Source organism: Mugil cephalus, chromosome 23 (assembly GCF_022458985.1).
Source record: "Mugil cephalus isolate CIBA_MC_2020 chromosome 23, CIBA_Mcephalus_1.1, whole genome shotgun sequence".
Lineage (NCBI taxonomy): Eukaryota > Metazoa > Chordata > Actinopteri > Mugiliformes > Mugilidae > Mugil > Mugil cephalus.
The window spans coordinates 9,979,395-9,995,983 of record NC_061792.1 but is presented as its reverse complement, the minus strand read 5'-3'; the positions used below and the strand labels follow the sequence as shown (position 1 = coordinate 9,995,983).

Genomic DNA, 16,589 nt, shown 5'->3' with positions numbered 1-16,589 from the left:
TTACAGTAACAGTCAGCACAATTCTACTCAATTAGTCTTCCCACCATGCCTCCCCATGAGAGGTTAATATTGATCCTACATTAACTCTGAATTTTTGGGGAAGTTGGACAGAGCTTGTTTGTCGCGCACTAACAAGCTCAGTACATATTCAATTCCCCACCAGGCGTGCTCGGACATTAGTGTCTGAGGCCATTAATTCCTCTCTCCTCTTCTTCATCAACATATTTTAGCACACTAAAAAAATGAATGTTAAACTAAGCTTGATGGCACATGTGCAGTAGGTGGGAGCTTGTGTCTATTTAAAGCAATGCATTTAGCACAAATAGAGGCACACTTACTGCATTGCAGCCTCTCTGGAGGGTGACAAATTCAGTGAATCCATGTCCACTCTGCTGCCTCTGCAAACACAATGACAGGAAGACCTGCCAATGTTCGACACCCAGGCCGGCTCCGAAATGTAATTTATACACCCATGGAGTCCGCGGACACAAAGAGTCTGCATGTCAGCGAGGATCAGGATCACGACTGTCCAACAGTAATGGCTTCATGACAGCTGCTCTCAAACACCAGGCTCCACTTCAGATCCATTTCCAAGTCCGTAAAACACCTTAAGCTCTGGAATCCAGTCAACCCCTCATTGAAGCTTTCGATTGCATTCCCCGTTTTGTCTCTTCTGCCTCTCCACAAGCATCGGCATCTGCTCAGCGCAGATTACGGAAACCGCAAGATGATGTGTTCATTTGCACTGGTTGGCCCATTGTGTTCGTTTTTTGACAGATGAGCTGTTTTCCTGCTCTGAGGAAAAAGGATAAACCTCCGACTAGAAGTCAGTGTGAAGGCGCCAGAAACAGCTCCTTCAGTAGACACCTGAAGCTAGAGGCCATCCCCATGGAGCTCCCTTTAAATGCAGAAATTGACATTCCTCTAGTGCATCAATGAGCCACGTATGAACACATCAATGAACCTGATCAGCTGAGAAATCCCAAACTAAAACCGGGCTTCGTATAAGCAGTCGGGTTAGCTTACTGACTGCTCGTACAAGGGTCTAATTATTTGTCAAGATTTAAAATTCAGTGCCTTCACAGGTTGCCAGGTCTCCGCGTGGAGTTCACCCACCTGTCTCCATCTCTTGGCTCATTTGAATTAGCCAGTTAAAGATTGAGTCAGGCTCTGCCAAGTTGGCAGCGGCCAGAGTTTGTCTATGCTCGTATGCAGCCAATGTTGACGGCTGCCTCTTCGGTGTCGACTCAACTCGATCTTTCTCTTGTGTTTCTTTTGTCAACCCTGGTTTCAGTAAGCAAACAGCCATGAAATACCCACATGCGGCATTAGCACACCAACGTCCGATCATAAGCCAAAGGATTAGACTCTCAGCATCGCAATCAAACTCAAATATAGCGACGCTACTTGCTCAAACTTTACATTTGATGCACGCGAAAGACCATTTACTCGTCTGTCTGCGCACAAGAAGGAAGATGGGAATAAATCTGTCATCTGAGATGCTGTCAATCAACGCAGCCTCAGACGAACCCCCGGGAGTCTCAATAATTATTTAATGGAGAATTAATTTTCAAAACCGGGGTCGAAATACTGATTAAAAGAAGCCAAATGTCGTGCCAGTTGTTACCCCCCAACATCTGACTCCCTGCATTCCTCCTTCACTGCAGCTGTAGTCTAATTGGAGCCAACGCCTCTTAGCTATTAGAAAAGCTGCCTCTTAAGGGAATGCCGTAGTATTGAATTAAACATTCGGCCGAGGTGTTTGCCACTTGAATCCCATGAATCACTATTTAAACTAAGCTCAAAGGCAAGGCACCGGTTCCAGTCACTAATTGGACTTTCTCTTGGACTGCAGAGAGAGAGAGGGACCCCAAAGTTCAGACGTAAGAATCGATCGACGCCTAATGCCGCATGGCTGCTTCGTCACTTACACTAAGGGTTAACCGACAGCGAAATTAGCCGCCCATCATATACACCGAGCATATTATGAATCTGCCTCCAAGTATTACAGAGCGTTAGGGATCAATACAGCCATTCCATGGTTGACGGACTGCGGCACACGTTTGGGGTGATCTTTATTAAGATCTGTGATATGCAGTGGTGTATCCTTGCACACCAACATGTCAGCCTCTGACTGGCTGAAGAAAATGAAGACTTTTGAATGGCTTAGTCGAAGACCTGAAAGTCCTGCTGAGATGATGTGGCCTTAAAAAGGTGCATGAAAACCCTCCAACGTGGATGAATTACAACAATTCTGCAAAGATGAGTGGACCAAGATTCCTGCACACGGCTGGAAAAGACTCATTACACGTTATCACAAACGCTCGGTTGCAGTTGTGGCCATTAAGGGTGACCCAGCCAGTTATTAGGTCACTTTTTCACACGGTGCCTTGTAGGTATGGATTTCGCTTTTCCTTCCTTGCGTTATCTTTGACTAATACTTAAATCTGTGTGACAAACATGCAAAAAGAGAATAAGAAATCAGGAAGGGGGCAGCACTTTTTCACACCGCCGCACGTACTCTTCCGTGGAGTGAGCTGATGAGATAAAAAGCCATAATCCCTTATTGATTTTCCTCATTAAATGAACACTAACTCACAAGCCTCGGTGAATTGGATTGTACACAAGAGGCAGCAGCTCATTATCAGGGAGGGGGATGCGTCGAATACTTTACTCTCATCGCCTGTGCGCTGATTGTTCCGCCTTACCAGGTCGCTTCAGAATTTTCCAATTATTTGATCTGATTACCGGGGATCATGTTATGACAGCCTTCATCACCGTGTAAATACCCGTAGGGAACAACATGCTAATTCCTTCCACAAGACACCTCGTTGCAGAAACTGGTTAGATATTAGAAACTCAAGAGCCGCCACGCCATTACCAAGGCAGCACACTGCTTCTCTATAAGCATTATTTTTTTTTTTTTTGTTCTTTTTTCTTTTGCTCAGTGCCTCGGGCGACTGCTTAGCTCCCCTCTGAAAAACTGTCTTCATTTAATGCTTATGAGATTCGCTTCATGATAGCTCGCGTCCCGTGAGATCGAAGGGACAAGGTGAGCTCAGCGAAAGTGCCACTCGGAATCAGCGAGGGGGAACGAGCGGCGTCCGAGCCACGAGACGAGGCGCTACGGATGTTGCTCCACATAATCAGAGCCCCCGACTGCGCTGGACTGTCTGCAGTGATTACCTTGTGGTAATGCATGTCAGACGCCGTTTCATTTCGGTGATGGAGCGTCAGGCAGCATATGGAACATACTTTTTTTCCCCATATACTGACGCTGATGCCGAAACCAGTCCATTACCATCTCTTATCCCAAACAATTAAGTTGTCACTGCGCACTAAATTTGAGGTGTTGGAAGTCTCCGACGTTGCTGACAGCCCTGCTCGACTTTTCTTCTTCTTCTTCTTCTCCTTCTCCTTCTTCTTCTTCCTTGAGCTCAAAATAACTCAACTGACGAGATGACAGAGGTGCTGACAGGTTTCACTCAGCGTCCTACCGCTGCTGTTCACTTGACACACGCTGCTCATTTGACACGTCTCTCTTTACGACGCGTTGCGCACACATAGTGAAGTCGTGGTGAGATGTACACACTCGCTGTTTTTTTTAGTGTGGGAGCTGCACGGGGGAATATAGTCCGAGATTAATGCAGCACATATAAGAAAATACGGACGGGTCATTTGCATTCATCAGCCAGGAAGGACCGGGTGAAGACAACCCTTCAGAAAAAAAGAAAAAAAAACAGCCTCCTGACCTCTGAATCACTTAGTCACATTGGGGAAGTCTCAAACAGTGCAAGATGATTCAATGAAAGTCTGCGCCCATTAATATCACATGAGACGAGGTATGCAAACTTCTTCCACCTCGGTATTCCCTTGGCGTGTGCACCAATTGTCATATTTTATCTTGAATGCCTTTAAATTATCAAATATCGTGCACCACGTCAAGAATGTAAATTTATGTGCCGCCGGAACTGTACGTCCCGTGCAAGAAGTTTGCAAACTCTGCGAGCTATTGGTTTAGTGTAGGGTTCGCTTGAGCAATGTAGTTCTCAAAACCGGAGGTGCGATGTGTGAAAGAAAAGCACTCACAAATCTGGAGAAGTGACTATGAATAAGACAAAAACCGAGAGCCATAAAATACAGTTGCCCACGGCTGGCTGATCAGGAAGAACACTTTGAGTTTATGCTTAAAGTTACATGCAGCTGCAGCTTAAAATCCTGTTTTAATCAGCCCTCTGGGGTAGACAAACACACCAGCATGTTTAATTTAAGACTACATTTGGGATAACAAGGAGTAGAAATATGCCAGAATCTATACGGCCTCAACTTGAAAAGTTCTTACTCTCACGATATTTATTGTAAATGACTCACATCCGGAGCTACGAGGCCGAGAGAAGAGCTTGATAAAGACGTCTGGTGGGTTCAAGTGTCCGTCTATATTTCTGTTTCTTCACTTTATATCAAACTGTGCTCTGTGGTAAACCTCTCCGCGCGGCTCCTTCCTGGCCTATCGCTGATGTCTGTGCAGAAGACCCCAGCATGAGGGCCCCCACGGGGAGGAGGGAGTGTGAACGTTACCGGGGCCTGCTAAAGGACACACTGTGTGGCATTGCAGAGAGTGTGATGTTACCCTGTGAGTGCCGTTGGACAGAAACTGTTCTCAGACAAAATACATGGCAATGTAGTCGGATTGTTTTTAAAGCATTTGTGAAGTCATTTGCACATCTCTCTTTTACGTGCATCGGTCTCACATTTGGTAAAAGTTGAATTTATTATGCATTTATTCGGATATTTTAGACCAAAGAAGATAATGCCGAAACCCGGGATCGAACCAGGGACATTTAGAACTTCAGTCTAACGCTCTCCCAACTGAGCTATTTCAGCACAAAACATGCCTCACAATGTACTCCGAACAGACAGGCCCCTCTGAGCATCAATTTCTCTGACCTAATGGTTGTGATACTCCAACGCAACGCAACCCCGAGAAGACATGTAAACTGCTGCTAAAGCCAGACAATTGAAACAGAGACGCCAACAATGTTGTTTTGTACATCACAACTCGGGCTCTGAGCCGGCATGCTACATGAAAGCAAACACACATATAGACACACACACACAGGGGCGGCTTTAAGGCAGCTTTGTTTGGTTCAGTGCGAACGTGCAAAGGCGGCATAATGAAGGGACACACTCCAGCAGGATTACAGCGTGAAGGGGATTCACCACCATCCAACACACTCTTACAGTATGAAGACTTTCAACTGGGCGTCTATGATATATCTATAAAAATATTTGATATTTTGAATCTAACGACTGACAAACATGTTAAAGAGCAAAGGAAAGTCAAGATAAATGAGTGTGGGAGAAAGTCTCTGAATTCACAGATGAGATTTCAAATGAATGTTGAAAAGAAAAGGAGTCGATTCTGCCGAAACCCGGGATCGAACCAGGGACCTTCAGATCTTCAGTCTAACGCTCTCCCAACTGAGCTATTTCGGCCTGTGTCAACCTCATTATGTACTTAAAAATTTTTTTTTTTGATAATTATTTCGAGATTAGCCGCATATTAATACATAGCGGCCATGAACCGTTGCATTTTGACCCTTAAGGCCACCATAGATAGTAGTTTCAGTTTGCAGTGCGACCATGGCTAACAGATCAGATCCGCTTATAATACAAACCTTGACAATGTCTATACGCCGAGACACGTACATTATCTGGGTGGGAAAAAAATATCGATAGGGCAATATATCGCAATACCTTTTCTTCCAATACAGTATCGATTTTTAATATCTTAATATAGATTTTTTTTAAAAAGAAGAAAAAGTCAGATCATTTTTTAAAAAAATTCTCAATGAACTGTGTAATATTGCAATATGTCGCAATATCATAATATTGCAACAATGTATCGTATTGTGACTCAAGTATCGTGACTCAAGTATCGTGCTACGTATTGTATCGCGACTCAAGTATCGTGATATATTGTATCGTGAACTACTGAGAAACGTGTTAAAGAGCGAAGGAAAGTCAAGATAAATGAGTGTGGGAGAAAGTCTCTGAATTCACAGATGAGATTTCAAATAAATGTTGAAATGAAAAGGAACCAATCCTGCCGAAACCCAGGATCGAACCAGGGACCTTCAGATCTTCAGTCTAACGCTCTCCCAACTGAGCTATTTCGGCCTGTGTCAACCTCATTACTTATTAAAAAAATTTTTTTTTTGATAATTATTTCGAGATTAGCTGCATATTAATACATAGTGGCCATGAACTGTTGCATTTTGACCATTAAGGCCACCATAGATATTAGTTCCAGTTTGCAGTGCGACCATGGCTAACAGATCAGATCCGCTTATAATACAAACCTTGACAATGTCTATACGCCGAGACACGTACATTATCTGGGTGGGATAAAAATATCGATAGGGCAATATATCGTTATACCTTTTCTTCCAATACAGTATAAATTTTTAATGTCTTAATAAAGATTTTTTTTAAAAAGAAGAAAAAGTCAGATCATTTTTAAAAAAAATTCTCAATGAACTGTGTAATATTGCAATATGTCGCAATATCATATCGCAACAATGTATCGTATCGTGACTCAAGTATCGTGCTATGTATCGTATCGCGACTCAAGTATCGTGATATGTATTGTATCGTGAACTACTGAGAAACGTGTTAAAGAGCGAAGGAAAGTCAAGATAAATGAGTGTGGGAGAAAGTCTCTGAATTCACAGATGAGATTTCAAATGAATGTTGAAAAGAAAAGGAGTCGATTCTGCCGAAACCCGGGATCGAACCAGGGACCTTCAGATCTTCAGTCTAACGCTCTCCCAACTGAGCTATTTCGGCCTGTGTCAACCTCATTATGTATTTTAAAAAAAATTTTTTTTGATAATTATTTTGAGATTAGCTGCATATTAATACATAGCGGCCATGAACTGTTGCATTTTGACCCTTAAGGCCACCATAGATAGGAGTTCCAGTTTGCAGTGCGACCATGGCTAACAGATCAGATCCGCTTATAATACAAACCTTGACAATGTCTATACGCCGAGACACGTACATTATCTGGGTGGGAAAAAAATATCGATAGGGCAATATATCGCAATACCTTTTCTTCCAATACAGTATAAATTTTTAATGTCTTAATATCGATTTTTTTAAAAAAGTCCGATCATTTTAAAAAAAAATTGTCAATGAACTTTGTAATATTGCAGTATGTCACAATATCATAATATCAACAATGCAACGTATCGTGACTCAAGTATTGTGATATGTATCGTATCGTGACCCAAGTATCGTGATACGTATCGTATTGTGACCCCAGTATCGTGATGCGTATCGTATTATGACCCCAGTATCGTGATACATATGGTATCGTGACTCAAGTATCGTGATGCGTATCACATCGTGACTCAAGTATCGTGATACGTATCGTATCGTGACTCAAGTATCGTGACTCAAGTATCGTGACTCAAGTATCGTGATACGTATCGTATCGTGAAGTCCTTGCCAATAGCCACCCCTGGTACATTATATTCAAAAGGTGTTTAATTTTGCACCTTTAAAGAGAGAACAAAGCCAACATCCAGTACTGTAGTTGCACAATATGGAAGAAATCCCCGTTTGAACCCATGTACTGTACATTTACAGCAGGGATTTTAGAAATTAGGCCACAAAAAAAACAACTTGGGATTAAAGCAGGGACGTTTAGATCACCTGACTTCACGCTCTCCTGGCTGAGCTGTCACAACAAAATATCCAAAGTAAATAACAACCGAGTGTGATTATGGACACAAATACTACCAGCCTAACTTAGCTCTTTTTACCTTTCCAGTATCTTTGCCTCTCTTGTTTCAATTCTCCCATGCCTCCGCATAGAGACACGCCCTGACAGTTTAAAAACCTCCTATAGTATCTACAGGAACTGAAAGAGAAAGAACAACTCATGTAAAGGCGGCACTTCTGACACGGTAATTGTTTGAAATCTGATCTCAAGTCTTAGGCTGGCTCTCTTAACAAGACAAAGTGGAAAGGTCTAAACTTGAGGAGCCACCGCCGATAGTTTTTTGATTGTTGCCCGGTGAAAACAAGCCACTTAAAAATGCAAACTCGGGCTGTGGAAAAGAAACTGGGCTCAAAATAGAGTATAAATGAAGTTTTCTTCCACATGAGAAACTGCAGTTCCACAAGTGGTGGGATAGGGCTTTAATTTCCTGCCCCAGAGGTGGAATAAAACATCCGAGAGCCACAATACACATGCTTAATCAAGCTCCATCGGTCTCCCTTGGCCTGAAGTGCAATTGCAAATGTGCACAGAAGAAGGAGAATGTGAATAAAGCCAGACTGTTGGTGTTTCTCCTCACAGACTTTTCAGAAACAGAGAGGCGGGGATGAGATGAAAGCAGGGATATGCATATTTCTTGGTCAAACACCGAACATGGCCCACAGCGCTTGATTGCTCTCCGGGTATTTGAGCCCATACTGCTGCTGATGCTCATGCCTAAGGTCAATAGAAGTAATGCAGCGCAGGAGGAGGAGGAGCGCCTGTGAATTATTTAGAGGGGAAAGATTTGAAATGTTTTCGATACTGCACCAGGGACTGCGGGGGGGAAAAATAAAAAAATAAAAAATAAAAAATTAGAAATAAGTCTTGCCCATGTTGAGACCTCCCTACCAAATCAGATCAACCGGGGTCCTGATAGAAGACGTAGCTCGCGGGGGTGTTATCTCCTCCGCTGGAGGGGCCGTATCTCCGTCGGTGAGTTATTAGGCAGGAAGGACAAACTGAATTAAAACTGCGCTTTCCGTGCTGCTAATGCTCATTCTGCAGGGCGTTATTGATGGAGGAGGAGGCAGCTGTAAATTGGGCTGCTCTCTGATTGATTGCGCACAGTGAAGCAATGGGGAAGTTGGCAGCAAATCATTTTCAGGTGAAAACACAAGAGGACTGATGAAGCTCGGAAGTCAGATTAGGTGATCATACATACAGGGGGTCCGCGGAGGGACTGCAGGAGGGTCGCACAATCTTTGGTTGATTACACATTTTTTATATATATTTTTTTTAATTGTCCACCACAAATTTAAATTTGAATCCAACATATTTTAGTAAAGGGATAATAATAATAATGTATATTTATAAATAGCACAAGTTTAATATAGAAAATATATAGTAGGTACCTGAATTAAAGTGCAATTACAGTGCTTTTATTTTGTAGAATCATTTCTAAGTGGCATGATACGATTGAGCGCATCTATAAACAAACAAATGTTGCACGATGGCTCTTGGACGCCACCTGAAGCACCTCAGCTTGGACGGTGCACTGAACAGTTTGAGGCGCAGAAGGAGAGACCTGGAGGGTACTTACCTTTGGGTCTGCTGGAGGGTCTAGGGAGGACGGACACGTTGCCGCAGCTCATGCTGTAGTTGCCAACTTCCACGCTGAGGTTCCCCAGCTCCGCGCAGCGCGCCAACACCTCCACCGCGCTCCCGTTCTCCGCCCGCGGATCCATCCTCTCTGGCCACAGGAACAATTATCTGTGCGACTAATGTGCAGGGCTGTTCAGACTGGAGCCGGGATCAACTTGCCATCGTCGGCCCTTTCCTTCATAACAGCCGGGGGGGGAAACTTGGAGGGAGCCCAAAGTCTGAAAGGCAATGGATGTCAAAGTCGTGGCGGGAGCCCGGTGGAGAGCTCTCTGCGGACTGAAGCGCGACTGTGGAGGAATGAGACGGCGCTGCTAAGGAAACTGAGAAGCTCTCTCCCTCACACACACACTTTCTCACACTCCCTCCCTCCCTCCTTTTTCTCTCTCCATCTACTTAACTCACGACTGTCGCTGCTCACTCACTCAACTCAGATATGAATAATCTGCCTCTCCATAACTTCAGGTTTGCACCGCCTTCAGGATCTGACAAAGACCAATTGTCATTTATTTTCTGACTGAGCCTAACGTGCAATTAAGATTTCACACACTAACAGTGAATATTTGTGTAACAATATATATATATTTTGCAGCTTATAAATCAGTGTTTGTTTTTTTACACATTAAAACCCGTAGCATACCAGCTGTGTTGTGTCAAGGTCTGATTACCTGGTGACATCGCGCGTTTCCTCATACCTGCACCCAAACTACCCATGACTTCAAATGGGGTTGTATTTAAGGTGCTCCTTATGAACTGCGCCCTCTAGTGGTGTGATGCTGCCTTCAAACGACAGCGAAAGGAAAAGCGTTGCTAAATTATGCGCTAACAATGAAAACACACAGATAATAATTTCCTTTTAAAACGAAACAAAAAACAACAACATCATTTTAGTATCACACAACGTTTAACTATTTGCTTACCTGTTGCATTTGCCCCTTACCTGAACCTGAACTCAACCTGCGGATCGATATTGAAATGTGGATACGCCCGATACCAGATATGCACGCTCTAAAATCGATCATCAATTCAAAATATCGATACTTTCGATACTCCAGTCATTGGAGGTAAAGTAGGAACTCAGTGGAAAGTGACTAAACCATTGAGTTGTGGCAACACTACAAACCTTGTTAAACCACAACACAGAATATGAGGCATTTATGATGAGGAGGACAGAAGAGGAGAGCACAGAGTCAGAATTAAGATACAAGTTTTCATTTTATAGTAGTTCTTAATAGTTAAACAATAATTTATTTTAATGGTCCTATTATCTCACTGTTTTTTTTAGTGTTTGAAATCAATTTTCAGATATTTCATATGATTGTGTTCTCTGTTGTTTTTTTTTCTGTTATATTTCAGCGATATATAGTAAATGAGGCCACTACCTCAATAGTTTAAAATAAACAAATACATCACTCTGATGTCTTGTGTTCTTTATGAAGCTATGATTTGGGTGTATTTACTCAAAGTATCGGTATCGGATTGGTATCGCGGATACCACCCTGAATTTTACTCAGTATCGGACCGGAAAGAAAATCGGTGGTATCGAACATCACCGGCGTCTACAACTTATTAACAAATAATTAAATTTTTGTCCGTTAACTATTAAACTCAATTGCGCCCTCTTGTGGTTTTCACAACTTCTGTGACGTGCCAGCTGGTTGATACTGTGAGAAATTATTAACATTTTCAGTTTCCTTCATACATTTATTGTAGGTTTGTGATGCGTTCAAATACCGAGAAAAAAATGTAAAAGTAACAATACCACCATCCACCAATACTCTCACTAGAAACTCCTGTTCAAGAAGTCAGAATTACTGTAATTCAGTATTAAATTAATCCTTGTGAAAATAATATTTGTAAGCAGTAATTGGTTTAGAAATAGTTCAGTAGTTAAGCTTTCCAACTTAGTCAAGCCAAGATTTATTGGAGAGACAATTAAAGTGTCAGTAAACACACTATTTTGTAATTTCTTTCATGTTGTTCTTAACCGAGCGGACGTAGCGGACAAAATAAAAGTGTTTTCTCAAAGTATTGTTAAATGAAAACATCCGAGGAATGATTTGAAAAGCGTCTCGGCCCTCAAGCTGAGTGCCATTTATTTTCCTAAGGGTTCATGGACAATGAGCCACAATTCAGGAAGGTTTACAGAAGACTCCTTTTCTTAAACCGTCTGCAGATTTATGGCCGCGAACGGAGCCAAGGTTTCAGAGCAAACAGATATTGCACATCCTGTGTTTCTGATGGAAGCATTTTACTCGAATGCCACCGACTCCACCGCTTCAAAATGATTTATTTAAAACTGGAGAATGCGCTGGAAATTTTCCATAGCCGGTGGAATAACTTCTAAATTTTTCCATTTTGTTATTTGGGTGACCTGCAGGAACGAGGTGAGTGGCTGTGGGACTCCTGATGTGCAGCATGATGGCTTTGTTTATGGTGAACAATCTGACAGCGCCTCAGGGTTTACTTCAGTTCATGTGTTACCGCTTGCGAAATGATGCTTTGAAAAGTGTCCAGCGGCAGCACGGGAGGACTTAGGAGATGGGGGGGTGGGGAGGCGGGGAGGTGGGAGGGGGCTAGTTTGCACTGTGGGGGAGGAAGGCTGTATTATTTGTGTTTGTTTCGGCGGTTGTTGTCAGTCCTGGTGATGGTTTTACAAGTACTGTTATCGCTTTTATACTGCTCTTATGTGTGGGAGGTGTGTGCGTGTTGTGCTCCAGCTTGGCTAACATGTGCTGGTGGGGTTGTTTTCCGAGCATTTTCCAGAATAACGCCTTATTAAAGTAATGCCAAAAGTCTCTCCACTCCTCTTCCTCTCAAGCATTCAGTGTTGAAAGTTTGGCAGCTGCACCACATTGATTTTTACTGTATCAAGGTCTTCACACAGGCCGTGGCCAGCATACTTGATGAGACGGGGAATTTGTCCTCTGATACTTAAGGGTGTGAGAACATCCTGCTCCATCCTGCTCCGCTAATTTTGTTGGCAATTATACTTTTGGACAGGCAAAATCCATTGTGTGAAAGCCCAGTGTAAAAAAAAAAAAAAAAAAAGCTGCTAATGTGCATAAAAGGGAATGCCGTTTCGCCCGTTTTAAGACTTTACATTCGCCTCAGGACAGCTCAGCTGAGGGTCATGCGCAAAAAACAATGTATCCTGAAGCTAAAAACTGACATTTGACTTTGCGAAATGACCGACTGCTGCACAGACAGTGTAAATGTTCACAATTACGACGTGTTAACCAACCCTAGGGTGTAATAACGACAACATGAATTGTGTCTAATGACAATGAATTATGTACTCTCCAATGACAGATCTATTGACAACTGTTCCATATAATAAAACCATCTAATTGGTTTTAACAACTCTATATAATAAAGTGCACTCTATTGCAGGGGCGTCACTAGGTTTTAATGACAGGGGAGGCTTGGCCCCCCCGGGGGGGGGGGGGGGGGTGGGGGGGGGGTCACAGGATGTGAGCGAACGTAGCGCGTGAGCACAACATTTCACAAAACATCTAACAGAGACTGAGAATTGATTTACCGTTATTATTTCAGTCTGTTTTTAAACAACGACAAACACAAATTCTAACAGCAACTAATAATAACTGATCAACACGGAGGCGTGAGTGCGGCTCGCAACACAATTAATGTTTGCTCTCAAATATTTTGAAGCGGCACAGATTACACGTGTGACTGAAATGGTTGCAATTACAAGCCAATTGCCAAGGACGCACCTTATACAACAGATTTATGATCTGGCCATTTTGTATTGAATTTGCAATAAATAAATAAATAAAACAACACAAAATTATTTAATTATTCAGCCCCTGTGAAATAGTCGTAACGACGCCAGCGCTCTGTTGCCTGTGGTAACTTAATTGCTAAGCCGGTTAAATCATATTGAAGTCATTAGCAAGCATATTAGCCGCATCTTATTAAAGTACGGTGCTCCACATGGATCAGTTTTAAAACCTCCTGATATATGTCAACGATCAGAATGTGCAGCTGATTGTGAGCTCTCCTGTTCCTGCGCCGAACTACTCAGCTCTGCTGGAAGCTGCCAGCAAATACTAATCCAAATCCCTCAAGTAGGCGACGGCCAACGGTTGGAACACCTTCAAATGCATCAACTCAAATGGTAAAATGAGGTGTTTTGTCTGCTGATTGTGTGTGTGTAGGGGTTCCTGGCATAAGCGCAGCCAGGAAACCCAGTGACAGATGATGTGAAATGCATCACGAGCAGCAATGCTTCTCACATACAGTAGATGGGACGGCCGATGCCTCGCTGAAATGTAAAGTTTCATAACGTCAAATGGTTCGTGGGTCTGTTTAAATGACTTCTTAAATATTGTCCGAGTTAATCACCGGTCTTTGGATCTCCTCAAGCGTAAGCTGACAAGAAGAAAAGCTCTCTAATGGGTGCACACTGCCGTAGGGGTGGAAACTGAGACGTTACTGACATAAGAATATTTGACGTTTTCCTCTCCGGGGTTTCTTTAGCATCTTAGGTTATTTACCTATAATCATAATTGCGTTAAATTTGCATAAACACAGAAAGCAGAAAGGAAACAGACTGGTTCGGTCAAAGGTTTATGAAACGCCTCACGTACTCCTGGACATGTTGTTTTGAACCTCCACCTGTTCAGAGAGGAGCTTTCCAGCTTGACACGGACGGAGGTGGAGTGAGACATAAACTGCCGTCACTTTACAACGCAGTCTTAACATCTGTTCCTATAAAGTCTCGCACCTGTTTACATCTGGAGGCTGGAGTCTGGAGGCCGGGAATGGGTCGCACCATTTACTGGGGAACGAAAAGGGAAACAGTTTCCTTAAAACTAGAGCCAAGTTTGTGGTTGTTAACAGACGCTTGTCATGCGAGTTCCTGATGTTAAACCCCAGCAGCCCATCGGTCCTTTTTTTTTGTTTTTCAAACTCGGCCTAGTGCTATTTATAAACATTATTTTGCACTCAATATTAAGCTATCCTTGATCCCTTTAGTAAAATAGGTTGGATTCATATTAACGTGTATTTAAAGAAATTTAAATTTGTGGAGGAAAATCTTAAAAATGTATGAAAAATGTCTAATCAACCAAAAATTTTGCGAAACCCCTACAGTACCTCCGCTTTATAGTAGGGGTATTCAACATTTTTCTGGTCAAGGACCCCAAACTGATGGAGAGATTAAGTAGGGACCCCCTACCTACTCCATGTGTTATATATTAAACTAGTGCTAGTTATAAATATACATTATTATTATCATTTTGCATTCAGTAGTAAGCTAATCAAATAATACACAGGTTCAAATATTCATTTTTTGTTTCAAACATGTGCAATAATATGGTGTGTGAGGGGGAAAATTGTGGTTGAAAATTAAAAAATAATAATAATAAAAAATATATAAAAAATAATAATCAACCAAAAAATTTTGCATCCCCCCTGCAGTACCTCCGCAGACCCTCTAGGGGTCGCAGACCTATGAAATAGAGGAAGATGGATGAAACGTCTTGTGGAAACTCTACCTGTTGCCCTTGCTCCAACAAATTTTTTAATTTTACCACGACCTCTAACAAAGTATAAGTTAACTTAAACACTTCGAACTAACTGAACTAACAACAACGCCTCCAAAAACTCATTGGCACTTTCATCTCTGCAGTCAGTCCAGATGTTAGCACAGCTTTTCTTAGTTGACTGCACCTCATTAAACACACTGAAATAAACTGTCGGAGTGATTAGAAAGTCTCTTCCTTCTAATGATAACGGTACAAAATGGCATTTCAGCCTCGATTCCCAAGAATAACAGGTTGTGCACATTCCCCAAAATCAAACCGTGAGACGCTATCTGAAGGATTAAGACATGATTACGTGTTTCCACACACAGATACAGTTTAAGAAATGGCGTAAGCTCGTGAGGCACCGGGGCGGCCTGCCTCTCTCATCCAAAAGCATTAGTACTTTCATCCATCATTATGAAGAAAGAGACCGTGATGGGTGCTTTGATTCCAAATCTGGGACACACACACACACACACACACAGGCGAAGCTCAGACAGGTCTCGTCTCTTGTATCTTATGAGCGGCTCACAAACAGGCACAATGCACATGTCAGCAAAGGAGTGGGAACAAAGGCTGCCGAGGCGTTGCCAACACGCGAGCGTTTTACTGTCAGCGTCTGACCACGCAGCAGCTACACGGAGACGCTCAGAAAGAAGAGATAGGACTCCCACACTAATTAATCTCAAGGGGCTTCAAAAAATAAAAACCAAGAAAAAAAAACAGTGTGAACGCTGGTGTGAAAAGGTAACATGAGGTCTTTAATGAAAACACAGAAACTTATGCTCGTCCTGTTTGAATAAACTTTTGCTTCTCGGCCGCATGGACAGGTGTAATCCTTGGAAAGCACTCTGGTCAGATATGAGCCTGTGTTCGGCTCATACACTTTGTGCTATACTAAGCATTGTACTGACCTCTGCTGGTCTTCTTTTACATATAAGAGTTAAAAGTAGAATGGGAAATGTGGATTTAATTTTCTTGAACAAATCTAAAATAAAAATGAATGAATTTAACCTGTATGCCTGGAGAAGAGGTAAGATTTTTCACTGCATTAGATTAATAAAGGTATAGCTCATCAAATAATAAATATACATTATTATTTTGCATTTTGCATTCAATATTAAGCTATCCCTTTACTAAAATATGTTGGAATCATATTAAAAAAATAAATAAAAAAATGTCTAATCAACTAAATATTTCAAAATGTTGCCATGCATCAAGGGTCTGCTACAAGTATGTAAACTGATGCATGACGTGCACCATTACCGGATCAGTGTTACTAATGAGGATAAAAAGTTGTCATTATGTAAAGTTCATGGTCCGCATAGAACATATAGCAGCACTTAATGAAAATTACACTGCTAAGTATCATGGGAAATTGAAAAACTTTTTTTTACCCAGTTATTTACAACGTTCACGTGGCATCAGCTGCAAGAACCTGTTTGAAATAAACAGAAAATTCAGATTAAAAAGCCCATTACAACCATTTAGTACAAATAAATAAACCAAACGTGATCACAAACGAGGACTCTTCAGGGGCACTCCGGGGATACGGCGTTATTCTAATAACGGAAAAAACTCAATCAGATTCAATCAAGTCCACCTGAGCAGCT

At 42.1% G+C, this 16,589-nt stretch overlaps 1 protein-coding gene and 4 non-coding genes across 5 annotated transcripts in view; all 5 read right to left on the bottom strand.

The window, feature by feature from the left end:
- The window catches only part of cckbra (cholecystokinin B receptor a), a 33,934-nt gene extending 24,078 nt beyond the window's left edge, over nucleotides 1-9,856 (bottom strand). Inside the window, exon 1 of the mRNA XM_047576477.1 lies at nucleotides 9,369-9,856. Within this exon, the coding sequence (XP_047432433.1) occupies nucleotides 9,369-9,513 (145 nt within the window). The 5' untranslated portion in view covers nucleotides 9,514-9,856. The remainder of the gene's footprint in view (nucleotides 1-9,368) is intronic.
- trnaf-gaa lies at nucleotides 4,812-4,884 on the bottom strand. Its single transcript has one exon. It is a non-coding gene; the product is annotated as a tRNA-Phe (tRNA).
- Nucleotides 5,424-5,496, bottom strand: trnaf-gaa. Its single transcript has one exon. It is a non-coding gene; the product is annotated as a tRNA-Phe (tRNA).
- trnaf-gaa lies at nucleotides 6,108-6,180 on the bottom strand. The gene has a single exon. It is a non-coding gene; the product is annotated as a tRNA-Phe (tRNA).
- Nucleotides 6,777-6,849, bottom strand: trnaf-gaa. The gene has a single exon. It is a non-coding gene; the product is annotated as a tRNA-Phe (tRNA).
- Nucleotides 9,857-16,589: the final 6,733 nt, after the last annotated feature.